The 22393-nt window shown below is 42.5% G+C and overlaps 1 protein-coding gene across 3 annotated transcripts in view; it reads right to left on the bottom strand.

Annotated features, from left to right (window-relative positions):
- The window catches only part of MINDY4 (MINDY lysine 48 deubiquitinase 4), a 126433-nt gene extending 105233 nt beyond the window's left edge, over positions 1–21200 (bottom strand). For 2 of the 3 annotated variants that reach the window (XM_074985176.1, XM_074985178.1), the window contains exons 1-5: positions 21053–21200; positions 12662–12781; positions 10157–10407; positions 6478–6733; positions 4496–4956 (exon numbers count right to left, since the gene is read on the bottom strand). In XM_074985176.1, the coding sequence (XP_074841277.1) occupies positions 4496–4956; positions 6478–6733; positions 10157–10407; positions 12662–12781; positions 21053–21115 (1151 nt within the window). In that variant the 5' untranslated portion in view covers positions 21116–21200. The remainder of the gene's footprint in view (positions 1–4495; positions 4957–6477; positions 6734–10156; positions 10408–12661; positions 12782–21052) is intronic. The other variant, XM_074985177.1, reaches the window with a different exon arrangement.
- Between the last annotated feature and the right edge of the window lie 1193 nt (positions 21201–22393).

Below are 22393 nucleotides of genomic sequence, written 5' to 3'. Positions count from 1 at the left end.
ATGTCTCTACCAGGCATGCAAAATCAAACTCCTGAACAATCTTTCACATAGTCTAGGTGTACCCCCAGTGATATACATATATGCTGCAGGATTGTGCATGGGATGCAACTTCCTTTCAGCACAGCTACCACTTTTCATCTCTGTCTCACAGGTGTTGATTTACATGGCCCATCAGCAGCTGCGTGGAGGTATTACAACTGATTCATGGTTTCAGCAAAACCTCTTAATGTGCGTTAGCCAATCCTTTGCTACAGTATAAAATAGTGATAAATAATCTGCTATACTCCTTTTATTTTATCCGTACTGGGAATGTACTCACTCTTAGCCATCTCGTTGAACCCATACAACACACTGTGCTCCCTAAAGCAATTCTTTTGTTTAGTGTAAAACATTTGTTTTTGACTTACTCATTGTGCCATTAAGGACTTCTTGTTTGGTTTTTTACCATAGGCTATACATTTCTTGGGATGCCAGGAACTTGAAGTTGGGGTTTTGACAGGTTGATTAGTAATCCACATCACTCAGATAACGTGTGCTAACATAACCCGATGAAAAACAGCTGGTTTAACTTCAGCAAAAGAAGGTAGTGCATCATGAGGTGCAGGAAGAGGAAAAGGAAGGAAAGCTGGCAAACTTGGAAAATTTTATTGGCTCCTAGGAAGAAGAAAGTGTCACACTGACCTCTAGGCAGCTCCAGTGCATCCCTCACTCATTGGTTCCTCCAGTCCACTGAAAAGGAAAGTGGAGGGACCTAACGCACTACAGGTCGAACCTCTCTAATCTGGAACTCTCTCATCCAGCAACATCCATAACTTGGCATGATTTTAGTTCGATGGACAATCACTTATCATGGGTATGGCCAAGTTTCCTGTAGTCCCATAAAGTTTGTTTACAGCCACCAGTCCTGGCTCTCAGTGTTTTGTGCTGTTATTTAGCTGTCTTCTAAGAGCCCAGCAAGCAGCGTTAAGTGTTGGTGATGTGCTGGAAAATACTCTAGTCATCTGGCAAATTCTCTGACGCAGCCCTGGTCGGGTCCCAAGGGTGCCAGATGAGAGAAGTTCAGCCTGTACCACAGAAGTCAACAACTTCCCAATGCTATTTATAGAAACTCAGTAACTCTAAAGAAGAATTTAAGATGGCAGATTAAAAGTGATGATGTCATCCTCATTGTTTTGTTTTTAAATCAATCTACTATTACAACAACCAGCATTAGGTTCAGTCCAAGATTTTCAGACCTAGGTGCTTAATGCTACTCTTCTACACCCACAATAAGGAACCTATCAGTAACTCCAGAGGCACTGAGACTACTGACAAGGGACAGCGAAATCTCTGCTCTACAGCCTTGGCTGAGAGCCAGCTGGCTTTTAGTTCATGCAGTACAGCACATGGCTTTAGCCTGTAAGTTCACAGGTTCATTCTGAGCACTCTGGTCAGTCGGCCTTACATACCCAAGTCTCTGAATTTTAAGAAGTATGGACCATGCTCAATTTCTGTTGAATTAAATACCTTTGCAGCTCAGGCCACCTGATTATAGACTGCTATAGGCAATGGGCCAATGAAAACGGAAACAGAAATTAGAAGCATTTCAAGTACTGGCAGCTTCACTGTAATTTCAGGCAAGATAATTTACACAGACAAACTGTCCTAGCATCACTGAAAGGGAAGAAATGACACTATTGCCAGCCTTTTCCTCCTCTTGTGCTCACATATAAAGCATCCTACCATCTTCAGAAACCAGTCTGATTAAAACTGACCCATTATAATCCTGCATTTTTTCCATTCATCCCCACTCAGACAATGTGCATTCATTTACCATTAGTGCCCTGAAGTACTGATCAGCATCAGGGTCCCAAAGCGCTAGGAACTCTACAAAGAAATAAAAACCTCAGCTCCTGTCCTGAATAGTTTGCAATGCATGTGAAGATAGTGACATACGAGAGTGGACGGAGAGAGAAAGCAATCAATGTGATTTGGGACTCATGAGATTGAGGAAACTCTCTCTCCCTCTTAGACACTTGACAATCATCTTCTGCGTTCCTTCATTTACCATGCGCACTCCGAGGCCATATCGTCACATACCTCAGATGCAACAGGACCTAGGCTATGTCTACACTAGGCTAAGAAAGGCTACTGCAGATAAGCAGTTCTAGCTATGGCAATTGCATAGATAAAATTGACGTATCTGTGCTCGTCTAAATTGCCTGGCTATATAGGGTAAGGCCGATGGGAGAAATTCTCCCGTCTACCTCCCTTAGTCCTCATGTCTTGCGAGTACAGTGGTCGACTGGAACCCTTGAGAGATTGATTTCATGCTTCTATAGTAGATAGTGAGCTGGTCAATCTGCTAGGGTAATGTAGATCTGCTACGTTCATAAGAACATAGCAACAGCCATACAGAATCAGAGCAACGGACCACCTAGCCCAATATTCTATCTTCCAAATTAACAGAACAAAGCAATTATCAAGTGATCCATTCCTGTTGCCTTGTACAGAATCTGGGAAACAGAGCCTTAAGGACACCCAGGCTGCAGCCACAAAGCAAAGTTATTTCACGATAACTGCTGTTATTCTGAAATAAGTTTGTGAGCATCTACACTATGCACACTCTATTTCAAAATAAATTCAAAATAGTGGGCACATTATTTCGAATTTTATAAACCTCATTGCAGGAGGAATGATGCCTATTTCAAAACAGGCACTGTGAGGACATAGAAAAGCACTATTTTGAAATGTCATCCAACAGCACTATTTTGAAATGGGCACTATGTGTCTGGACACGCTATTTCAAAATTGCTGAGTGCTATTTCGAAATGCATTCTCGGCTACACCTACACTAGCCCCCTCCTTTTGAAAGGAGCGTGGTAATGAATGAGGTCGGAAGATTCTAATGAGGTGGTGCCTTGAAAATGCAGCACCTCATTAGCATAATGGCAGCCACAGCAATTCGAAAGTGCCGCTTGTGAATCGTGCGCCACCCATTTAGGTGGGGGCCTTCTGAAAGGACCACCCTAGTCTTCGAAAGCCCTTTATTCCTATTTAGTTTTAGGAATAAGGGGTTTTTGAGGACTGGAAGGTCCTTTCAAAAGGCCCCCGTTTACATGGGCAGCGCGCGATTCAAAAGTGGCACTTTCAAATCACCATGGCTGCCATTATGCTAATGAGGCACTGCATATTCATGGTAGCACCTCATTAGCATCTTCCCACCTCACTCATTACCATGCCCTTTTCAAAAGAAAGGGGCTCGTGTAGACGTGGCTCTTTCGTGTAGCTGTGTTATTATGAAATAAGCTATTTTGAAATAACTCTGCTGTGTAAGATGTAGCCCCAGAGAATGGGATTGGATTCCTGACCATCTTGGCTAATATCCATTGATGGCCTGATCCTTCATGAGGTTTTCTAATTCTTTTTTAAACCCAGTTATACTTTTGGCCTTCACAACACCCCATGCCAATGACTTCCATAGGTTCACTTTGTGTTGTATGAAGAAGTACTTAATTTTGTTTGTGTTAAATCTGCTGCCTACTAATTTTATTGGGTGAGCCATGATTCTTGAGTTCTGTGAAGAGCTGAATAACAGTTCCTTAATCGCTTTCTTCACACAATCCAAAGCTCATCATGATAGTTCTTAATGCATAAAAGGTGTCTTTGTTGGGCATCTCTTTTTGGTTGTATCTACACATGCCACCTCTTCCAGGAGCAGCATGTTAATGAGCCATGCAGAAGATGCTAATGAGGCCTAGATGTAAATTTCCCAGGCCTCATTAGCATATGGGCACATAGTTCAGAGTCAGGAAGAAGCATTTCTGGACTACAAAATACATGTGCAGATGCATGGTCCATGGGGATCTTCTGGAAGGAAACCCTCCTTTTGGAAGCCTTTTCTTCCTAAAAATTTTGAGGAAGAAGAGGCTTCCAGAAGGAGGGTTTCCTTCTGGAAGATCCCTGTGGGCCACTTGTCTGCAAGTGTATTTTGGAGTCTGGAAGAGCCTCCTGACTTGGAACCATGAGCCCATATGCTAATGAGGCATGGGAAATTTACATCCAGGCCTCATTAGCATCTTCAGGAGAGCTCATTGTCATGCCACTTCTGGAAGAAGTGGCACATGTAGACACAGCCTTGTACTCTGAGCTAAAACGAAATCATATCTAGAGTTCCTGCACAAATCGTTATTAATTTACAAGACTTCTTGTCTTCCCCAGGGTGGGTGGTGGGAGGGGAAGCTCTGTGGTTAGAGCATTGACCTCCTAAACCCTAGGTTGTAAGCTCAATCCTTCACCTTTCAAGGGTGTGGGGCAGGTCAGACTAAAAAAAAAAAAACTTTCAGGGATAGTGACAGGTCCTGCTGCGAGGGCAGGGGACTGGACTTGATGAACTCTCATGGTCCCTTCCAGTTCCATGAGATATGTATCTACCCCATGCTTTTTTCTTCCCTTTCTTGAATTGTTCAGTGCAGAAGTCTTACAGATACTCTTCAGAGATACCCAAAAATCTTACCTGTGACCCGATAAATGATTCTCACTGTTTCTGGGAGATCTTTCTCGCTTTTCATTTCCAGTTCCTGCATATCTGTGAAGGACATTTAATTTGTAGGGTTTTTCATTGGTATCTGTATCAAAGTTTGCCATTAACTGCTTTTCTTCAACCTTGCTTCTTCTTCTCTCTGATAGCAGTTGAGCAATTGGATCAGTTGTATCTTTGGGTATATGTCTTTGCTTCTGATTGACAGAACTTGTATGTAAGTTTGATGAAATTTTTGATGGAAATTCCAGATCTACTTTCAGAGCACTGTCACTATGTGATGAGAGGTAACTCCTGGACTCTGTGGAAGTTTCTTTAATCTCTTGAAAATCACTTGCTGGTGCATCAAAAGAATTTTCCTGTCCATCTTCCGCTTTGAGTTGTGTTGTGCTGTTTATGTCAGAGGATCGTTTATGAAGCCTCCTTTTTACTGAATCCTAGAAGTTGTCAATACAGAACACACCAGATTAGATTTTCAGCCCTTTTAACACATACACACAAGAAAGCAGAAGGTGCTAACTACCAAGATATGCAATTTAGTCTGTTGTTAGGGATGGAGGAGAGCCTGGCTGGATAATAACAGTAGTAAAAACTGACATTTTACAGAGTCTCCCAAATTTGGACAGTAGCTAGCTGGAAGTTTATGGCAAGCCACCCAGAGCAGGAATCACCTGGCTTATTGCCAGGGGCCTCAGAAGCTACAATATAAAAATAAGTGTGTTCTTTTAATTGTGCATTTTCATGCACTCCTGATCTTCATCCAGGATCAGAAATGAAACAGATAATGAAACTTTGTTGAGGTTTTACTCAGCTCAGATGAAATAAGGAAGTACCGGAAATTATCGATTCTTATTTGAAGGCCAAAGTGGTTCAGACAAGTTCAAACACACATGCATATTTTATCTGCATCTCAGAAATTATTCAAGTGGATCACCTGAAATTTCTCCATTGTTAACGATCATGGGTCCAACTTTGAAGTCTTTATGCAAATAAAATTCCCATTGACATTTTCAAGAAAAGAATAGGGAGAAAACCCAAAAAACCATGAATCTTGGTGTTGGTTATCAAGAATACTCACTGTAAAAGAGCAGCAACAAAGGGGCCTGTGGCACCTTACAGACTAACAGAAAAGTTTTGAGCATGAGCTTTCGTGAGCAAAGACTCACTTCATCAGATGCTGGTCCAGCATCTGATGAACTGAGTCTTTGCTCACGAAAGCTCATGCTCAAAACTTTTCTGTTAGTCTGTAAGGTGCCACAGGACCCTTCGTTGCTGTTACAGATCCAGACTAACATGACTACCCCTCTGATACTTGTAAAAGAGCAGTAACTAAACATAGGAGAATGATAGCTGAAGTTTAATTTCTTGAACCCAAAACTGTTATTGATTTAGGTTGGGATTTTCAAAGACATTAAATGGGATCTGAATCCTAAATTCCTTAGGTACTTTTGAAAATTCCGAAATGAAAGAGATTAACAATAATGAGATCGGGAAACAAGCAATAACTATGCACAGTGTAAGCAGAGATCACAGAGTGGCATAGGTTAGTTATTTCACAAATCAATAATTGCTGATAGTCCTAAATTATCTAAACATGTTTTTACAATCATAACTGCAATTGCTTCCTTAAATTATTGTACTACAAACTCTAAATATAATAATTTGATATACTAAAACAACATTATGTTCAGTGTTCCCTGCAAGCTGAGTTTTTGGGTGACCAGCACACAGAAGAGATTCAGGTGCCGCCCACCTGATTAGCAGAGCATCCAAAGCTGGGAGCATGTGCTTCTGTTCGTGGTGCACATCCTTTGGTATACATAACAAAATTTATTCCACTCATGGATAGAAAAAATTACAGAGAACACTGACCATGTTATATTCAAATATCTTGACTGGCAAAGATAATATAGAAATCAGTAACTTTAACCCTCTCTTTAATCTCTTTAGAAAAGCACCTCTTGTGAACTTGCCATGGGTCCAGCTATAATTCCTCTGACAATGAGACCAGACCTGGACCTTTGCTTCTCTCTCACTGTGGTCTTCATCTCCTCAGACATTTCTGTTGTTTTCAAATCATCTCTGTTTTCTAACTTTTTATCTGCTTCAGCGGATGAGCTACTATTGGGTGCTACCACAGTCTTGGATTTTTCACTTTTATGTGGATGTCTTTTTGATGGAACAACTTTATCTAGTGGAGTATCAACGTCATACCTATAAGGCAAGAAACACATTTGAAATGAAATTTTACATAAATACTACCAATGACAATTACAATACTAACATGATTCAGTTACTTGTAAAGTATGCAGCAATTATGCATGAATATGATCACTCATCACTTAAAATATCTATATAATGCTCTTTAGTTTTTAATTCTGCACTTTTTTCTGTGCTGAATTATAAATCAGATAGATCCACTTAATCTTATGATTACTTAATGTACATACTTTGCTATATACCAAAGTCCAATGGAGAAAGTACATATACAATCCTAAATAGCTTTTAAACCATTAGTTGTCATAAATGAGAAATAATGTATTATTACTTTCATTATTGTCACATTTAGGGACCCAGACCTCACTGTGCTACATGCTGTATAAACACAGAGAAAAAGGCAATCCCTGGCCTAAAGCGTTATCAAATTGAGTATCAAACAAAACAAATATAACCAGAGGAGGAATACCAAGATCACACTTGATATAGATAGTCACTCTTGGTCAGCAGGATAATAGTCAGAAGTCTCAGCAAACCAGTAGCTGGTTACATTGCCATTCCTGTGTAACTTGACAAGAAACTCTCATCTGGGAAGAGATTAATTGATTCTGGATTACAGTTAAAGACATCTTTAAACTATTTTGCTCTTACCTTTATATTACACAATGTTTCTGGAGAGCTTACGTTTTTATCTCTTGCCAGTGTTGCATTGCCAATAGTTCTCTGACTTCTAACTTCAGGATAGAGAACATAAGAACACTATGTGACTCCCATCCTGAAATGTCATTTGCAGGCGCTTCCCTTTATGTATAAGAAGTCAGACTGAAGTCAAGTATCAGAGAGGTAGCTGGGTTAGTCTGTATCTTCCAAAACAACAAGAAATGCTGTGGCACCTTATAGACCAACCAATATTATGGAGCATAAGCTTTCGTGGGCAAAGACGAAGCGGGTCTTTGCCCACGAAAGCTTATGCTCCAAAATATTGGTTAGTCTGTAAGCTGCCACAGGATTTCTTGTTGTTACTGAAGTCAAGGTAGAACTGAGATTAGCATGTAAATGGGCTGTCAATGTGGGTGAGGTGGAAGAGGGGGCAATGGGGACAGCTGCCCTGAGGCCCACCACTTTCAAAGGGCCCATGGCGCTGGACTGCTGACATTGCTACCTCAGCAGCAGCAGTTGCAGCCCTGGGCCCTTTAAATTCCCACTGGAGCCCTGGGTAGTGCTGAGGGCTGGGTGGGCCTAGACCCCAGTTCCACCCCTTCTGCCCATGACCCTGCCCTTTCTGGGGAGGATAGGTCCCAGAGCCATGCCCCCTCCCCCTCACCCAGGGCCTGGCAAAGTCTATTGTCACAATGAGAAAGCTCTCAGTTGGTGTATATTGGCACAGTTCCACTGTAATCAACGGAAGTTCTGTGGCACCTTATAGACTAAGATATTTTGGAGCATAAGCTTGCGTGGGCAAAGACCCACTTCATCTGACGAAGCAGGTCTTTGCCCACAAAACCTTATGCTCCAAAATATCTGTTAGTCCACAAGGTGCCACAGGACTTCTTGTTGTTCTCAAAGATAAAGACTAACACAGCTACCTCTGTGATACTTGTAATCAACAGAGCTACAGTGATTTATACCCGCTGGAAATACACCCAGAAGTCATGCTTCCATTGTACATCCACCCACTTCATTTTCTTTGATCCCCCCCACATTCACACTCAGCATTGCCACTCCAGGCAAGCATGAATCATGAGGCATGCAACCCCCTCTGCCCCACCAAAATATTAAATCTGGCAAGAAAAAAAAAGTATTTTGTCTAAGTCCATTTCTTGTGTTCTTTTATTTTTGCCTTTGAGTTTCTGAAGCTTCAGGGTCTTCTCACTAAGCTATTCTCCCCACTCCCAGCGGCTAGAGATATACCCTTTCTTTAAAGAATGCCAAGTGTCTCACATAATCACAGGACTCCTGGAGCTGGGGCTTTACAAACAGAAGCAAACACTGAGAGTTAGCGGCACTATCAGCCCTTCTGCTATAGTCTAGTTCTTTTACCCACAGCCATTCCCCTGGTACGTCAGGTCCTGCCACCCCCACATCACCATTCCCTGTCCATTGGAACAACACAGGAAGGGGGTGAAAACAGGCATGCCAGTGAGGTCACCCCTCTCCAGGCTGCACACTGAGTCACCACCACAGACCACTAGGGGAGAAAGTGGCATGTGTCTCTTTACAACAGCAAAGCACGCCTCCCGCTCTGCCCAGAGAACAAACACACAGCGCATGTCAGGGAAGCGGTCCAGCTTAGGAGGCTGAGAATCATGGAATCCTACCGATGCACAGAGCATAAAACTTTGTGCTCCACTTCCAGCCAGTCCAGAGCACCCAGAGTTAGTGTGTGAGGTGGGAGGGCTGCAGGGAAAGAATGTTCAAGAGCTTCACTGCGCATGCACAACAGCAGAGTATAACCACAGCAATGTGCGCCAGCTTTGTGCACCCTTGGTCTGCAGTTGGGTTGTTGTAGGGCCCAGTGGAGGAGCTGCAGGGGGTGGGGGAAGGAAGGATTCGCTCGGTCCTGGAGTCACTTAGTGCTGAGGGTCCCCTTCTAAGTGGGCGGGCGCCGCACCCCAGCCATCTCTTAGGGCTGGGGTCCCTGCATGCACTAGCAGCGCTCCTGGGGCAGTTCCCTGTGGGGGAGGGGAGAAGCAGCTGAAGCGGCGCATGAGGTGGTTGGAAACAACGCGAGTGGGAGGGAATTGGGTGGAAGCTCATTGATAGGTTTGGTTTCCGCATGCTCCCTTCACACTGCTGCAAACCTGCGCATTTGCAGGGCTCCTCACTGGGAGCTGGGCATTACCCAGTGCCTGAGAGACACCGTTCGGGAGGGATGGTGTTACCCACCACCAGCGAAACAGCCCTGCTTGTCCAGCCTTCCTACTTACTGACCCAGCCTAAGGAACAAAGATAGAAGCGCTAGAAGCTGTAGATTACTTGGAAGCTACTCAAGTGAGGTGTCAAGCACGTTTTAAATGGCCGGGGCGTAGACACATCTACTGATCAAGCCAATAGACCCATCTTTTAAAAGTATTCAGCTGAAGCATGGTAATTTGTGTAAATTAAACACATCTGCATACAACAAAGGGACATTAATATGCAAAAACACTTCAGAGAAAGGATGTGCACAGATTTCCACACTAAAGGACATACAGATGAGTGGAAAGGAGAACATAACTAAAAGGATGCTGTCAAGAGAGTATATATCTACAAGTAATCATATAATATTGTTTTTCATAGTACGGCATGCTAAGCATAACTAGAAAAAGTGATAAAACCATGTAAAACTAAAGCCGTTTCATGCATATAATTTTGCATGTAAAGATCAGAGTTGTGTGTGTGTGTATATATATATTTGGTGAAGATAAAATGGGACTGTACCTGTAAGCCTCAGTTTTACTTGCATGAGACACTGTTCTGCCATGCATGTCTTCCTCTGAATAGTCATTGATTAATGATGGGTCTACAGAGCTAGACTGTGAGCTTGTAGCTTGTGCAACCAAAGCTGCAGGAGTTGAGAAGCATCTGGTGGTCCCAAAATGTTCAAGAAAATAGTTGGTGATAACTTCAAGAATCGTTTTCAGTGGATTCTCCCTTGCCTGGAAAAGGGGAGGGAGGAGAACAGCGTCTTGCTTTAAAGTATTGAAAGTTTTTAACTTCAGTTAAAACAGAGGAATGAAAGCCATAGTTTCACAGTGTAGCATTTTAACTCTCTCATGGTCTTTTAGGATTCATTTAAAGTTTTTGAAGACAGTCATTTTACTTCATACATTATGGCTGCGTCTACACGTGCACGCTACTTCGAAGTAGCGGCGCCAACTTCGAAATAGCGCCCGTCACGTCTACACGTGTTGGGCGCTATTTCGAAGTTGAAATCGACGTTAGGCGGCGAGACGTCGAAGTCGCTAACCCCATGAGCGGATGGGAATAGCGCCCTACTTCGACGTTCAACATCGAAGTAGGGATGTGTAGACGATCCGCGTCCCGCAACATCGAAATAGCGGGGTCCTCCATGGCGGCCATCAGCTGGGGGGTTGAGAGATACTCTCTCTCCAGCCCTTGCGGGGCTCTGTGGTCACCGTGGGCAGCAGCCCTTAGCCCAGGGCTTCTGGCTGCTGCTGCTGCAGCTGGGGGTCCGTGCTGCATATACAGGGTCTGCAACTAGTTGTTGGCTCTGTGTATCTTGCACTGTTTAATGAAAGTGTGTCTGGGAGGGGCCCTTTAAGGGAGCGACTTGCTGTTGAGTCCGCCCCGTGACCCTGTCTGCAGCTGTGCCTGGCTCCCTTATTTCGATGTGTGCTACTTTGGCGTGTAGACGTTCCCTCGCTGCGCCTATTTCGATGTTGGGCTGAGCAACGTCGAAGTTGAACATCGACGTTGCTGGCCCTGGAGGACGTGTAGACGTTATTCATCGAAATAGCCTATTTCGATGTCGCAACATCGAAATAAGCTATTTCGAAGTTGGGTGCACGTGTAGACGTAGCCTATATGGCTCAGGAATATATTCAGGAATGTTGACTAGTCAAGGCCAGTTCACCTTAAAGAATCATAGGAAAGCATGTTAAAACAGAACAGGCATACAGTGAAAACATTCTTTACCCAGTCCTTTTATTTTCTTGGCTTCATGTTTAAAAAATAATTCTCCATATTCAAAGAACTGACTGTAGTGATATGTTCATTCCAATTAAAAAAAAAAACTACAGTATTTGGGAAACAGATCATAATGGATTTAAATAAATACAATATACATGCAATAATTAAACATTTTATTTCTATTTTTCTTACAAAAATATATATTGTACAGCTAGCATTAGCTATCCAGTTAGATATAACTAAGTACAATCATGCATGTGGACCTACATTTCTATTTTTTTAAAAGAAATACTGGGTTTCAACCACTTTTGTGTAAATATAGTAAGGAAAATGGTAATAAAAGAAATGTGTGTTCTTTGAAACCAATGCAAAATTACACTAACAGTACAAAGATAAGCATACAAGCAAAAACAAACTAAACATAACTATGGTCCTACCAGGATAATTGTCACTCACTTTACACGGGCTATATTGTTCTATAGTATGGAACCCAATTTACATGTGTACCCTTTACAGTTTCCAGCAAAATCTGTAGTTAAGCAAGGCCATCACATACCTAAGCACTGTATTTTTGGACAATAGAAGTAGCTGCATATGATACACCCATAAAAATGTAGGAGAAAGTAGGGCACAACAAATTACCTGAACTGAAATGTAGTTAAGGCAGCAGTGCTAACACACTCATTCTTAACAAAAAAGGAAAGTATATGGTAAAGGGTATTAGTTTTACAAAAATGTTTGTAAAACACAATCTGATAACACTGTCCACGACACTAGGCAATGTTGCATTTTTGTCCATTTCTGACTCAAAGTTGTCAGCTATCTGTGGGCTAAATTGTACTTTATAAAGAACTTCATTTGGAAAATAAATATGCTCAATAATAATGTATATCTGAAAAGTAATCACCAGATGTCACAGTATGTGACTTACCAGAGCAGAAAGTACACAAGCGAATTTGCTCTGATGAAAATTAACTGCTCCTCACTCTTTAAATAACGTTTACAGAAACTGAAATTGTAATAAGACAGTCCTTAGCCTTGTGCTATGCAACTTATACAATCTCTTGTTACCTCAGCATCTCCTTGAAATAAAACCTGCAGATCAGCTCTGTTCTTTATGGGAAATGATACATGTAGTAAATCTAGCTATCATCTTTTTGCATGTTAAAATAACTCCATAATGCTGATTTTTGTCTGTTTTTTCCCCTCAATATTGCTTTTAACATAATAACATACAACCATTGGTGACCCTTGCTTTTGATCATTTAAGGATAAAACTGAAAATTCCTTTACCTTGTTTTGTTTGTACAAAGATTGTAGATGCAGAATATTTCGCAGTTCATTTCTATTGTTGATACTAATTGCAGAACGTGGAAATTCTCTATCCATAATGGCACTTGTCTTTTTTAAACCCTCAAGGGAAAAAAAGACAATTTGAGACATACTGGGGAAACAGCATAACTTTGAATTTACAATGTATTTAAGTGGTCATACCTCATTTGAAGCTTACTATAAATGCTACAGCAACATAGTAGTAGTATTAGCAGTGCTTAAGTTCTCTATTGTCAGATAATATAGCGAGTCAAATTACTTAAATATTTTCATAATTAGTCAAGGGAAACCTGCAAATGCAATGGTTGTGTTATCCAAATTGATGCTAAAAGTGTGCCTACAATGCTAGTATGCCAACTTTTACCTCAGGAATAGCATCTATATGCTCATAATATATTAAACAAATAAAACTTAGTTACGAAACGTGTTCAACAGTGGGTTGACCTTTTCCTAGGTGATGAACTTCAGAATCTCATTGGTAAGTGATGGGACTGCTAATAGCATCAGTGAAAATTGGGCCTATTGTGAATATAAATTGCCAAAATAAGTAGGTATTAGTTGAAAATTAAGAGGCTGCTAGGAGTTCCTAACATAAATCTAAAATAGTAGCTTGTTTTCACAGTCTAAACAATTCCACTGATCAAGTCTCACAGTATGTGTAACAAACAAACTGTATTGTATGTTCAAAGGTCAATCAGGCCTTCATGAGTTCTGATAATGGCTGTATTGAAGTCTTCATGTACAAGCTGTTGTGTGTGTTTGACCATTAGTAAACCATTTAACTTGAATCTGCTTTGTATTGTATTATCTTCTGTCATACATAACACTTGAGCTGAAGAGATCTTAATAGTTGTCTTTGGATAACTACTTTAAAGCAAGCTAAAAATCATCCAAAACATCAAAATGTGCACATTTACAGTACTCTTCAGGTTTTCTCTTTTCAGAGACCCAAAACATTGCTTAGGATATGTCTAAACTAGGAAATAAAGTTTAATTTATTAAGGTTGACTTTATACACTAGAATAATGATGAAGCTGGGGCTGGACCCCAAAAGCTCAGCTGGCAGGGGCCAGCTGAGGCACCTGTTAAAATAGTGCTGTCACCTAGAGTTAGGGCTGTAGTCCAAAATAATGATGCAGGGGGGCCAGCCCAGAATAATGATGCAGCCAGGGCTGCCCCTCGGAGCTCAGGTGGCACAGGCCAGCCGAGGCACCTGTTAACATGGTGCAATCACCAGAGTACAGATGCAGCCCTGCTGGGGGAGCGTTCCCCCCAGTGCATGTTGCCTTATGGGGTCAGCCAGCCCCTGAAAATCTTTGCTACAGGGAGAGCCTCTTTCCCCCTGCCCTTCCCCTTCCCATGACAGTCCCTGAAAATAAAATTCACTGCGTGCAAACCAAGACATGCTGCTGTCTGGAAAGCATGGCCCATACTGCATTGCTGGCGTGTGGTGGGGAGGGGGCTAGACCCTCGATTGCATGGTGCCTGAGGAGAAGGCGGCTGCCCTGCATAAATTTGAACTGCAGAAAAGACGTTTATCGGTTTCTACATGTGTGACCCGCCCCCCACAGCCTACCTACCATCTGGTGTGGTGGGGCAGGGACTGTCCCCCTAGCCACATGGCACCTGGAGGAGCTATCCATGTGGTGTCATGGGAACTAGATGCCTGAGGGGGAGGGAGGTTGCTGCCGACAAAGGTGAAGCACAGAAAAAAAGTATCTCTGCCTCTCTTGCTATATCCAGTACAGGGAAGAAGCTTTTACCTCACGCAGGACATGCTGCCCTGCTACCTCGTGCCGCTGTTTGGTCCGCACATCCAAGCTGCCCCATGGTGTGGTGCGGCAGGGGCTAACCTGCCAGCTGAACTGAGACTCTGGCTCTCCTGATGGCTCTATGCTGGGGCTCTTTAAAGCAGCTAGATGCAATTAGAATCATAGAATCATAGAAGAGTAGGACTGGAAGGGACCTCAAGAGGCCATCGAGTCCAGCCCCCTGCCCTCGTGGCAGGACCAAGCACTTTCTAGACCATCCCTGAAAGCCATCTATCTAACCTCTTCTTAAATATCTCCAGTGATGGAGATTCTACCACCTCCCTTGGCAATTCGTTCCAGTGTTTGATCACCCTGACAGTTAGGAACTTTTTCCTAATGTCCAACCTGAACCTCCCCTGCTCCAATTTAAGTCCATTGCCTCTTGTTCTATCCTCAGAGGCAAAGAAGAACAAGTTCCCTCCCTCTGCCTTATGACACCCTTTTAGATACCTGAAAACTGCTATCATGTCCCCCCTCAATCTTCTCTTTTCCAAACTAAACAAGCCCAATTCTTTCAGCCTTTCTTAATAGGTCATATTCTCTAAACCTTTGATCATTCTCGTTGGTCTCCTCTGTACCCTCTCTAATTTCTCCACATCCTTCCTGAACTGCGGTGCCCAGAACTGGACACAATACTCCAGCTGAGGCCTAACCAGTGCAGAGTAGAGCGGGAGAATGACTTCTCGTGTCTTGTTCACAACACACCTGTTAATGCATCCTAGAATCATGTTTGCTTTTTTTGCAACAGTATCACACTGTTGACTCATATGTAGCTTGTGGTCCACTATAACCCCACAATTGTCAAACTGATCATAAAAAAAATGCAAATTCAAAATGCCAGGGTTCCCATTTCCTAATTCCTGTACATCTGGAGAGCAGCATGGGTGGAGCAATGACCTGAAAGGACACCTCGAGGGATAATGGGGGATGGCTTAAAGGCTAATGAAATCTATCTTAATATCATTGCCATTTCCACTTGCATAGATGGACTGTAAATTCGATCTCTCGAGTTACTGCAGTAGAAAACCAGTATTACAAAAGTCGACTTTAGAGTCCCCCAAAATCGACCTGTTGAGCACTGGGGTGTAGACAAAGAGTTTAAAAAACTGAACTTAAACTCTTAAATTTAACTTAATCTCCTAATATAGACCAGTTCCTAGTTATATGAAGGCATTGTCTAAATTGGTTATGTGGCTATGTCTACACTACGATATAAAATCAATTTTATAATGCTGGATTTCAAAAATTTTGAATTTGAGTATTCTCATTTCCCCACCAAGCTGATTTATGGCTGCCACATTAAATCACCAAACATTGACTGTTGCAGCAGTGCATTGTGGGAACCTATCCCACAGTTCCCTCAGTCCTGTAGCATTCTGGGTTTTTTTGCTGGTGCAGTATGGGGGGAAAAAAGGCCCCGCAAGTGGTTGTGAGTGTGTGATGTCATCTGCTGACATTGCATTGCCCTTATTCCCCTCCCGTGCAAAGTAGATGACCATTTTTTTTTCTGAATGAAACAAGGAAAATTAGGGCATCATGGACAAAAGAACACCAAATAGGCTGGCTTCAGGTCAGTCAACCACGTACACTGGATGCTCAGCTGCTTACCCCCTGTAAAAAGAACACCTTTAGGAATGACTTTCACGTTACAAGCCAAGTAGCGTGCCAGGCAGAGGACTGTCATGCTGCCCTAGGATCACCCAGAGCACTGTGCCATCTCAACTGGCTCCCCAGCCACTTTACCCCTTCTTGAAGCCAGAAACATCCTCCCTGAAAATATTACAGGAACAGACTACTTCTTAAGGAAATGTAACGGAGAGGTAGCCGTGTTAGTCTGTATCCTAACAAAACAAAACATCAGTCATGTAGAACTTAAAAGTGGCAAGGGGTGGGGTGGGTGGGGGAACTGGCTGATGAGCCAGTTGAAACGGTCCCTTCAGTGGGTTGCTCTGGTGGAAGAGCCAGTCCTGAATGCCCCCCCCACTAAAATCCAGAAGGGGTTTCATGGGGATGCCGGATATCACAAGCTGTAATCTGTTACCCATCAACACCCAGCCCCCGTAATCTTTGCCGCAGGAGGGAGACTTCCCCCCAGCAACAGTCAGCCCCCAAAAAACGTTGCTGCATGGGGGGGCACTTCCTCCCAGCATCAGCCAGCCCCTGAAATCTTTCCTGCCTTTGGAGCCCTGCCTCACACAAGTCAGAACATGGTGTTGTCTGGCATGTGCATGTGCTTTTATTGAGTCGGGGATTAGCCACTTGATGTGGCTGGGTGCAGAACAGACCCCAACTGCATGGCCCATGTGGGGTGGGGACTGCCCCTGTACAAATATGAACTGCAGAAAAGAAGTTTCTTGATCTCTTATACAAGCACTATCCCTCCCCCTCCCCCAGCCTAGCCACCACATGGGGCAGTGAGCTTGGGCTGGTGCCAGTGCTGAAACTAAAAATCTTGGCCTCTCCTGCTATATATCCTGTGCAGGGAAGAAGCCACCACTCCATGTTGGGGCTATTTTTCCATGAGTAGATGCAATCGCTACACTGATAATAAGGAAGTTTCTCGGCCTCTCATACAAGCATGATCCCCACAGTCTGCTGTGGCCTTCCTGGTGCTGAATTTAAATTTTCAGGCTTCCTGTTACCTGATGCCTGTGCACCTGGAGAGCAGCAGAGATGGAAGTGGCAAGAGCAGACTAGCCTGGGGCATTTTGGAAAAAATACAGGACGCATCTGGAGGCTAATAAAGTTGATTTAAAGAAATGGTGTTCCCATGCTAGCCTTAATTCGACCTTTTAAATTCAAACTTGACGCTAGATCAACTTACTTTAACGGTGTTATATTGACCTTCGCACTTCCTAAAGTTGACCTAATGGTATTTACAGTGAAGACAGTGACATAAAATCAAGCTAACCGCCTTAAAACCGACTTTACCATGTCGTGTAGACATAGCCTTAGTGAGCATATGAATCAAGCTGAATTGAAACATTTCATTCAAAAGATTAACAGCAGTCCCAGGTCAAGATTCAAATATTAGATCTACACTCTCCTGAGTATCTTAAAATCTTTACGGTAGGAAGACTCCCTATAAAGTCATACGGCAATGTTAGCTGTGGAGGATAATCTCAATTTCATTATTACCAATGCAAAGGTTGGAGGAAAATATCTAATGAAACCACTTGTTTTACTCTCACGTGAGATTTCTACTTGATATGCTGAGATGCCTCCTGCAAATGTGCTTCTTTTGCATGTATTTGACCTCAAAGCAAGTTGTTTGCCTATGCTGCAGTTTTCCTCTTCCTCCAGTTTCAACTGATCACTCTAATAGTAGCATGCTAAGTGTTGTATGTACACATCTAAAAAGCAGTGCAGTATTTTTACCTGGACATCCTAGCGCAATAAGTACAGAGGACTGTCCAGTTATGTAGACTCATTCCTCAAACCCTACGCCACCAGCACTGCTAGCTATTTCCGAGACACCACTGACTTCCTGAGGAAATTACAGAACATTGGAAACTTCCCTGATACTTCCATCCTGGCCGCCATGGACATAGAGGCTCTCTACACCAATATTCCACACGAAAAGGGACTACAAGCTATCAGGAATACCATCCCTGATGTTACCACAGCCAATCTGGTGGCTGACATATGTAACTTTGTTCTCACCCACAATTATTTCCAATTTGGGGACAACTTATGCCTCTAGGTTAGTGGCACTGCTATGGCACCCACATGATCCCACAGTAGGCTAACATTTTTATGGCTAGTTTAGAACAACGATTCCTTAGCTCTTGTCCCCTATTATCTCTCCTTTACTTATGCTACATTGATGACATCTTTACCATTTGGACCCAAGGTAAAGAGACTCTGGAAGAATTCCATAGAGATTTTAACAACCTGCATCCTGCCATCAGTCTCAACCTTGACTATTTCACATGAGAAATACATTTCCTGGATACCACAGCACAAATCACTGATGGCCACATCGACTCCACTCTCTACTGGAAACCCACTGACTGCTGCACTTACCTACATGCCTCCAGCTTCCATCCAGCTTACACCACATGATCCATCATTTACAGTCAAGCCCTTAGATACAGTCACATCTGGTCTGACCCTACTGACAGAGACCAAAAACTACAAGACTCTGCCAAGCATTTATAAAACTGAATTACTCACTGGGAGACATAAATAAAAACAAAAAAACAAATTAACAGGGCCAGACATATACCCAGAGACCAGCTACTTCAAGGTAGGCCCAAGAAGATCAACAACAGAACACCACTTCTCATCACTTATAGCCCCCAACTCAAACCCCTGCAATGCATCATTAAAAATCTACAACCTATTCTCGATCAGGATGCTACACTCCAGAAGGCTCTAGGTGACAGGTCTGTCCTTTCCTATAGACAGCCTCCTAACCTGAGAAAGATTCTCACCAGTGATCACAGGCTACACCACAGTAATACAGTTCCTAGAACTGTTCCTTGCAACAAATCCCACTGCCAACTTTGTCCACATATTTTTTCCAGGGATACCATCACTGGTCCTAACCATCAAAACAAAAAGCAGTCAAGTAGCACTTTAAAGACTAGCAAAGTAGTTTATAAACAAAGTTATAAACTACTTTGCTAGTCTTTAAAGGGCTACTTGACTGCTTTTTGTTTTGATAGTGTATAGACTAGCACGGCTTACTCTCTGTTACTGGTCCTAACCATGTTAGTTAGAAGATCAAGGGCTCATTCTCACGCACCTCCAGCAACATTATATATGCTATGATGTGCCAACAATGCCCTGACACTATGTACATTGGACAGACTGGACAAAACCTTCACCAAAGAATAAATGGACACAGATGAAGCATCAAGAAACTCAATACACACAAGCTGGTCAGTGAACACTTCAGTGGAGTGGGCCATTCTGTTAAGGACCTGGTAATTGTGTCCTGCAACACAGAGACTTTAACAACAGATTAGAGTGAGAGATATTCAAATTTGACACATTAACACATGGTATGAACAGAGACATCAACTATCTCACACATTACAATGACTTCTTCCCTCCCTTTGATGCTCGTAATTATCTCAGACAGGACAAATAACATCCCCCCACCTCTCACCCAGTTCCTTCAATCCTATTTGATTTGTCAAATAGTAACAGAGAGGAAGCCGAGCTAGTCTATAAACTATTAAAACAAAAAGCAGTCAAGTAGCACTTTAAAGACTTTGCTAGCAAAGACTAGCAAAGTCTTTAAAATGCTATTTGACTGCTTTTTGTTTTGATGTGTCAGTTTTTCTTGCAATTTTTTTTCCTTTTTGGTCCTCTGTACTTATAAATGTCAGTCTGTTTCGGAAATGAAATTGATGGAAGAAGTGGGTCTGTGCCATGAAAGCTCATCACCGAATAAATTGTTTTGTTAGTCTTTAAATTGCTACATTTCTGCAGCTTTGTTTCATTGGAGTACAGACAAACAAGGCTACCTCTCTGTTACTCTCCTAGTACAATGTTATCCTGGAAGATAACTTCTGTTGTATTTTGAAACAAAAAAATGGTGATACATTAAGGCAAATAGACAACTTGTTTCAAACTAATTCTCATTGAAGAGAATAGCATTTGGATTCTGGAATCCTCACTATCTCAACCCATACACTAGAATTATAGTTCTAATAGGCATGAGTGCAGATGGAGAATAGTATGATGTAAAGAGTGGATAGCATAGCAATGTTAAGAAGGTGTGGTTTTCTAGAGGGGCTTAAATTAACCAAGAGAGGCTTAAATAAACTGTGATTCTGAAAATGGGCTTTTTTGATTTCTGGTGTGAAGTTTGGTTGGAGCACCAATAACATTATTTAGGGTGGAGTTTTACACCTTAGATTAAGAATTTTAAAATAAGGTTTCTGCCGCGGGGCGATTTTTTTCAGCAAACTATTAGTAATATTTCAGTTTTTCCTTTCATATTTGAAAATTTCCAGAGGGATCTGAATGAATGTTTGAAAACTGCATACATTTAGAATAGGATTTTTGGATGTTTTTTATGTCCATGAAATTAATCCCCTATGCATTCCTTATGACTGGGCTGTTTCTCTGCCTGGTGCTCCTCACATTCATTCTTTCTGTTTAATCTCTCTTAGGGTTGAAATGTGTACCCAGTACACCTGATCTTTGGACACTATCAGAATGGACAATAACCCAAGTAACCCCAAACATTTTCTATAATCTTTTTTAAGTGTTGATGGGGGAATTTTCATCAGGACAGATTTTAATACGAACAGGCATATTTCTTTAGATAAAAAAACAACTTTCCTGTTCGGAAGTGTTACTGTTGAAGAAATGCCTTATGGGAAATGTAGTCTACCGTTGATTTTCTAATAGCTATTTCCAGTTTAGATATAAGTGCCCAGAACCTGAAGTAAGTTTCTCTTTTCTTTTACGCCCCTACCCAAGTACCCCTTAGCCTCTTTCAGACTGGTCTGGGGGCATTGTGGTGTGTTGTTTTGCTAAGGTCTCTCGCATGCATTGATTGGAACAAAATTAGACAAATTACCTTTCTGCTGAGAAACTCTCTAACCAAAGATGCAGCCACCTCTTCCACAAAAGAATTATCCATTTTATTCCACAACAAACGGGGGTTTTCTGTACTTGATCGACACTGATCATTAAACTGTGCCGACTTCTAGCTCTTCCGTACAGCCATTAACCACTGCATTCCTCAGGCAGACAGCTCAAATTGCAGCCTGCAGTACCCTGGTCTGTTCCTGTTGTCATGGACGTGTTGCCATGGAGACAGTGTCATCAGAGATGGCCGGAGAACTCCTCCCCTCTATGAGAAAGCAAGTTTTCACGCAGCTGGGAAAAGCCCTTCTCAACTTTCAGTGTGTGCGTAGTGAGTGCAGTATTTCTGTTACTTTTTGCTGTATTGTAAAGATCACGTTCCTAGAAAATCATTCTCTCTGGATCATAGTACTCAGATCTCAGTTTATTCAGCGTTTTCTAAATCATTTCCCAGTGTGTTCAATGAGAACTTGCGCTTTCTTGATAGTGAGCACTGAACTGTTTTCTAGGTCCACATTTAAAAGTCAACATTGGCATTAGAGTTCGGAGGTATGTTTTCTACTTAGAAGTAGAAGAAGCTTTTTAAAGTTCTTAGGCTACATCTATGCTACAATGTAAATTTGATTTTATTAAAATTGATTTGTAATGTTGGGGTTTATGCATTCAAATTTAACTATCCTCACCTCCCCACAAAGTCCTTGCAAAGTCAACTCATTGCTATCACGCTCAATCATCATACATCGTGTTCCAGCAGTGCATTGTGGGAACCTATTCCCACAGTTCCCTCAGCCCCGTGGTATTCTAGGTATTTTCACTGGTGCAGTATGGGAAAAAATGCTCCAGGTGTCTATGCTATCTCAACTGACTCTCCAGCTGCTACCCCTCACCCCCCCAACCTTGCAAGCACCCCTACCTGGGCAGAATGGTATGGCTTCCACCTGATAAGCCAGGTACTGTTCCAGGCAAGGGATTGCCATATCCAGCCCCTGAAAAATCTGTTGGGGTGTTGTGGGGTGTGGGGTGTTTATTGAAGGGCCAGTTGAAATGGTCCCTTCAGTGTGTTGCTCAGATGGGGAGACAGCCCAAATGACTGTGTGGGGGCCAGCCCACCCACATCCCATTGCAGGGGTGTCGTGGGGTTGGAGTGTTGTCGTTTGAAGGGCCAGTTGAAATGGTCCTCTCCCATCCCTGGAAGCAGCAAGCCCCTGAAAATATTTCCCACATTTGGAGCCCTCACCGCACACAAGCCAGGACATGGTGTTGTCTGCCAGGAAGGTCTGCATTGCGCAGCAGGCACATTGTTTTTTTGAGGTGGAGGCTAGCCATGTGATGT

The sequence above is a fragment of the Carettochelys insculpta genome, chromosome 2, assembly GCF_033958435.1.
Source record: "Carettochelys insculpta isolate YL-2023 chromosome 2, ASM3395843v1, whole genome shotgun sequence".
In the NCBI taxonomy this organism is placed as follows: Eukaryota; Metazoa; Chordata; order Testudines; family Carettochelyidae; genus Carettochelys; species Carettochelys insculpta.
Note: the sequence above shows the minus strand (reverse complement) of the source record. Positions and strands in the feature narration are given on the sequence as shown.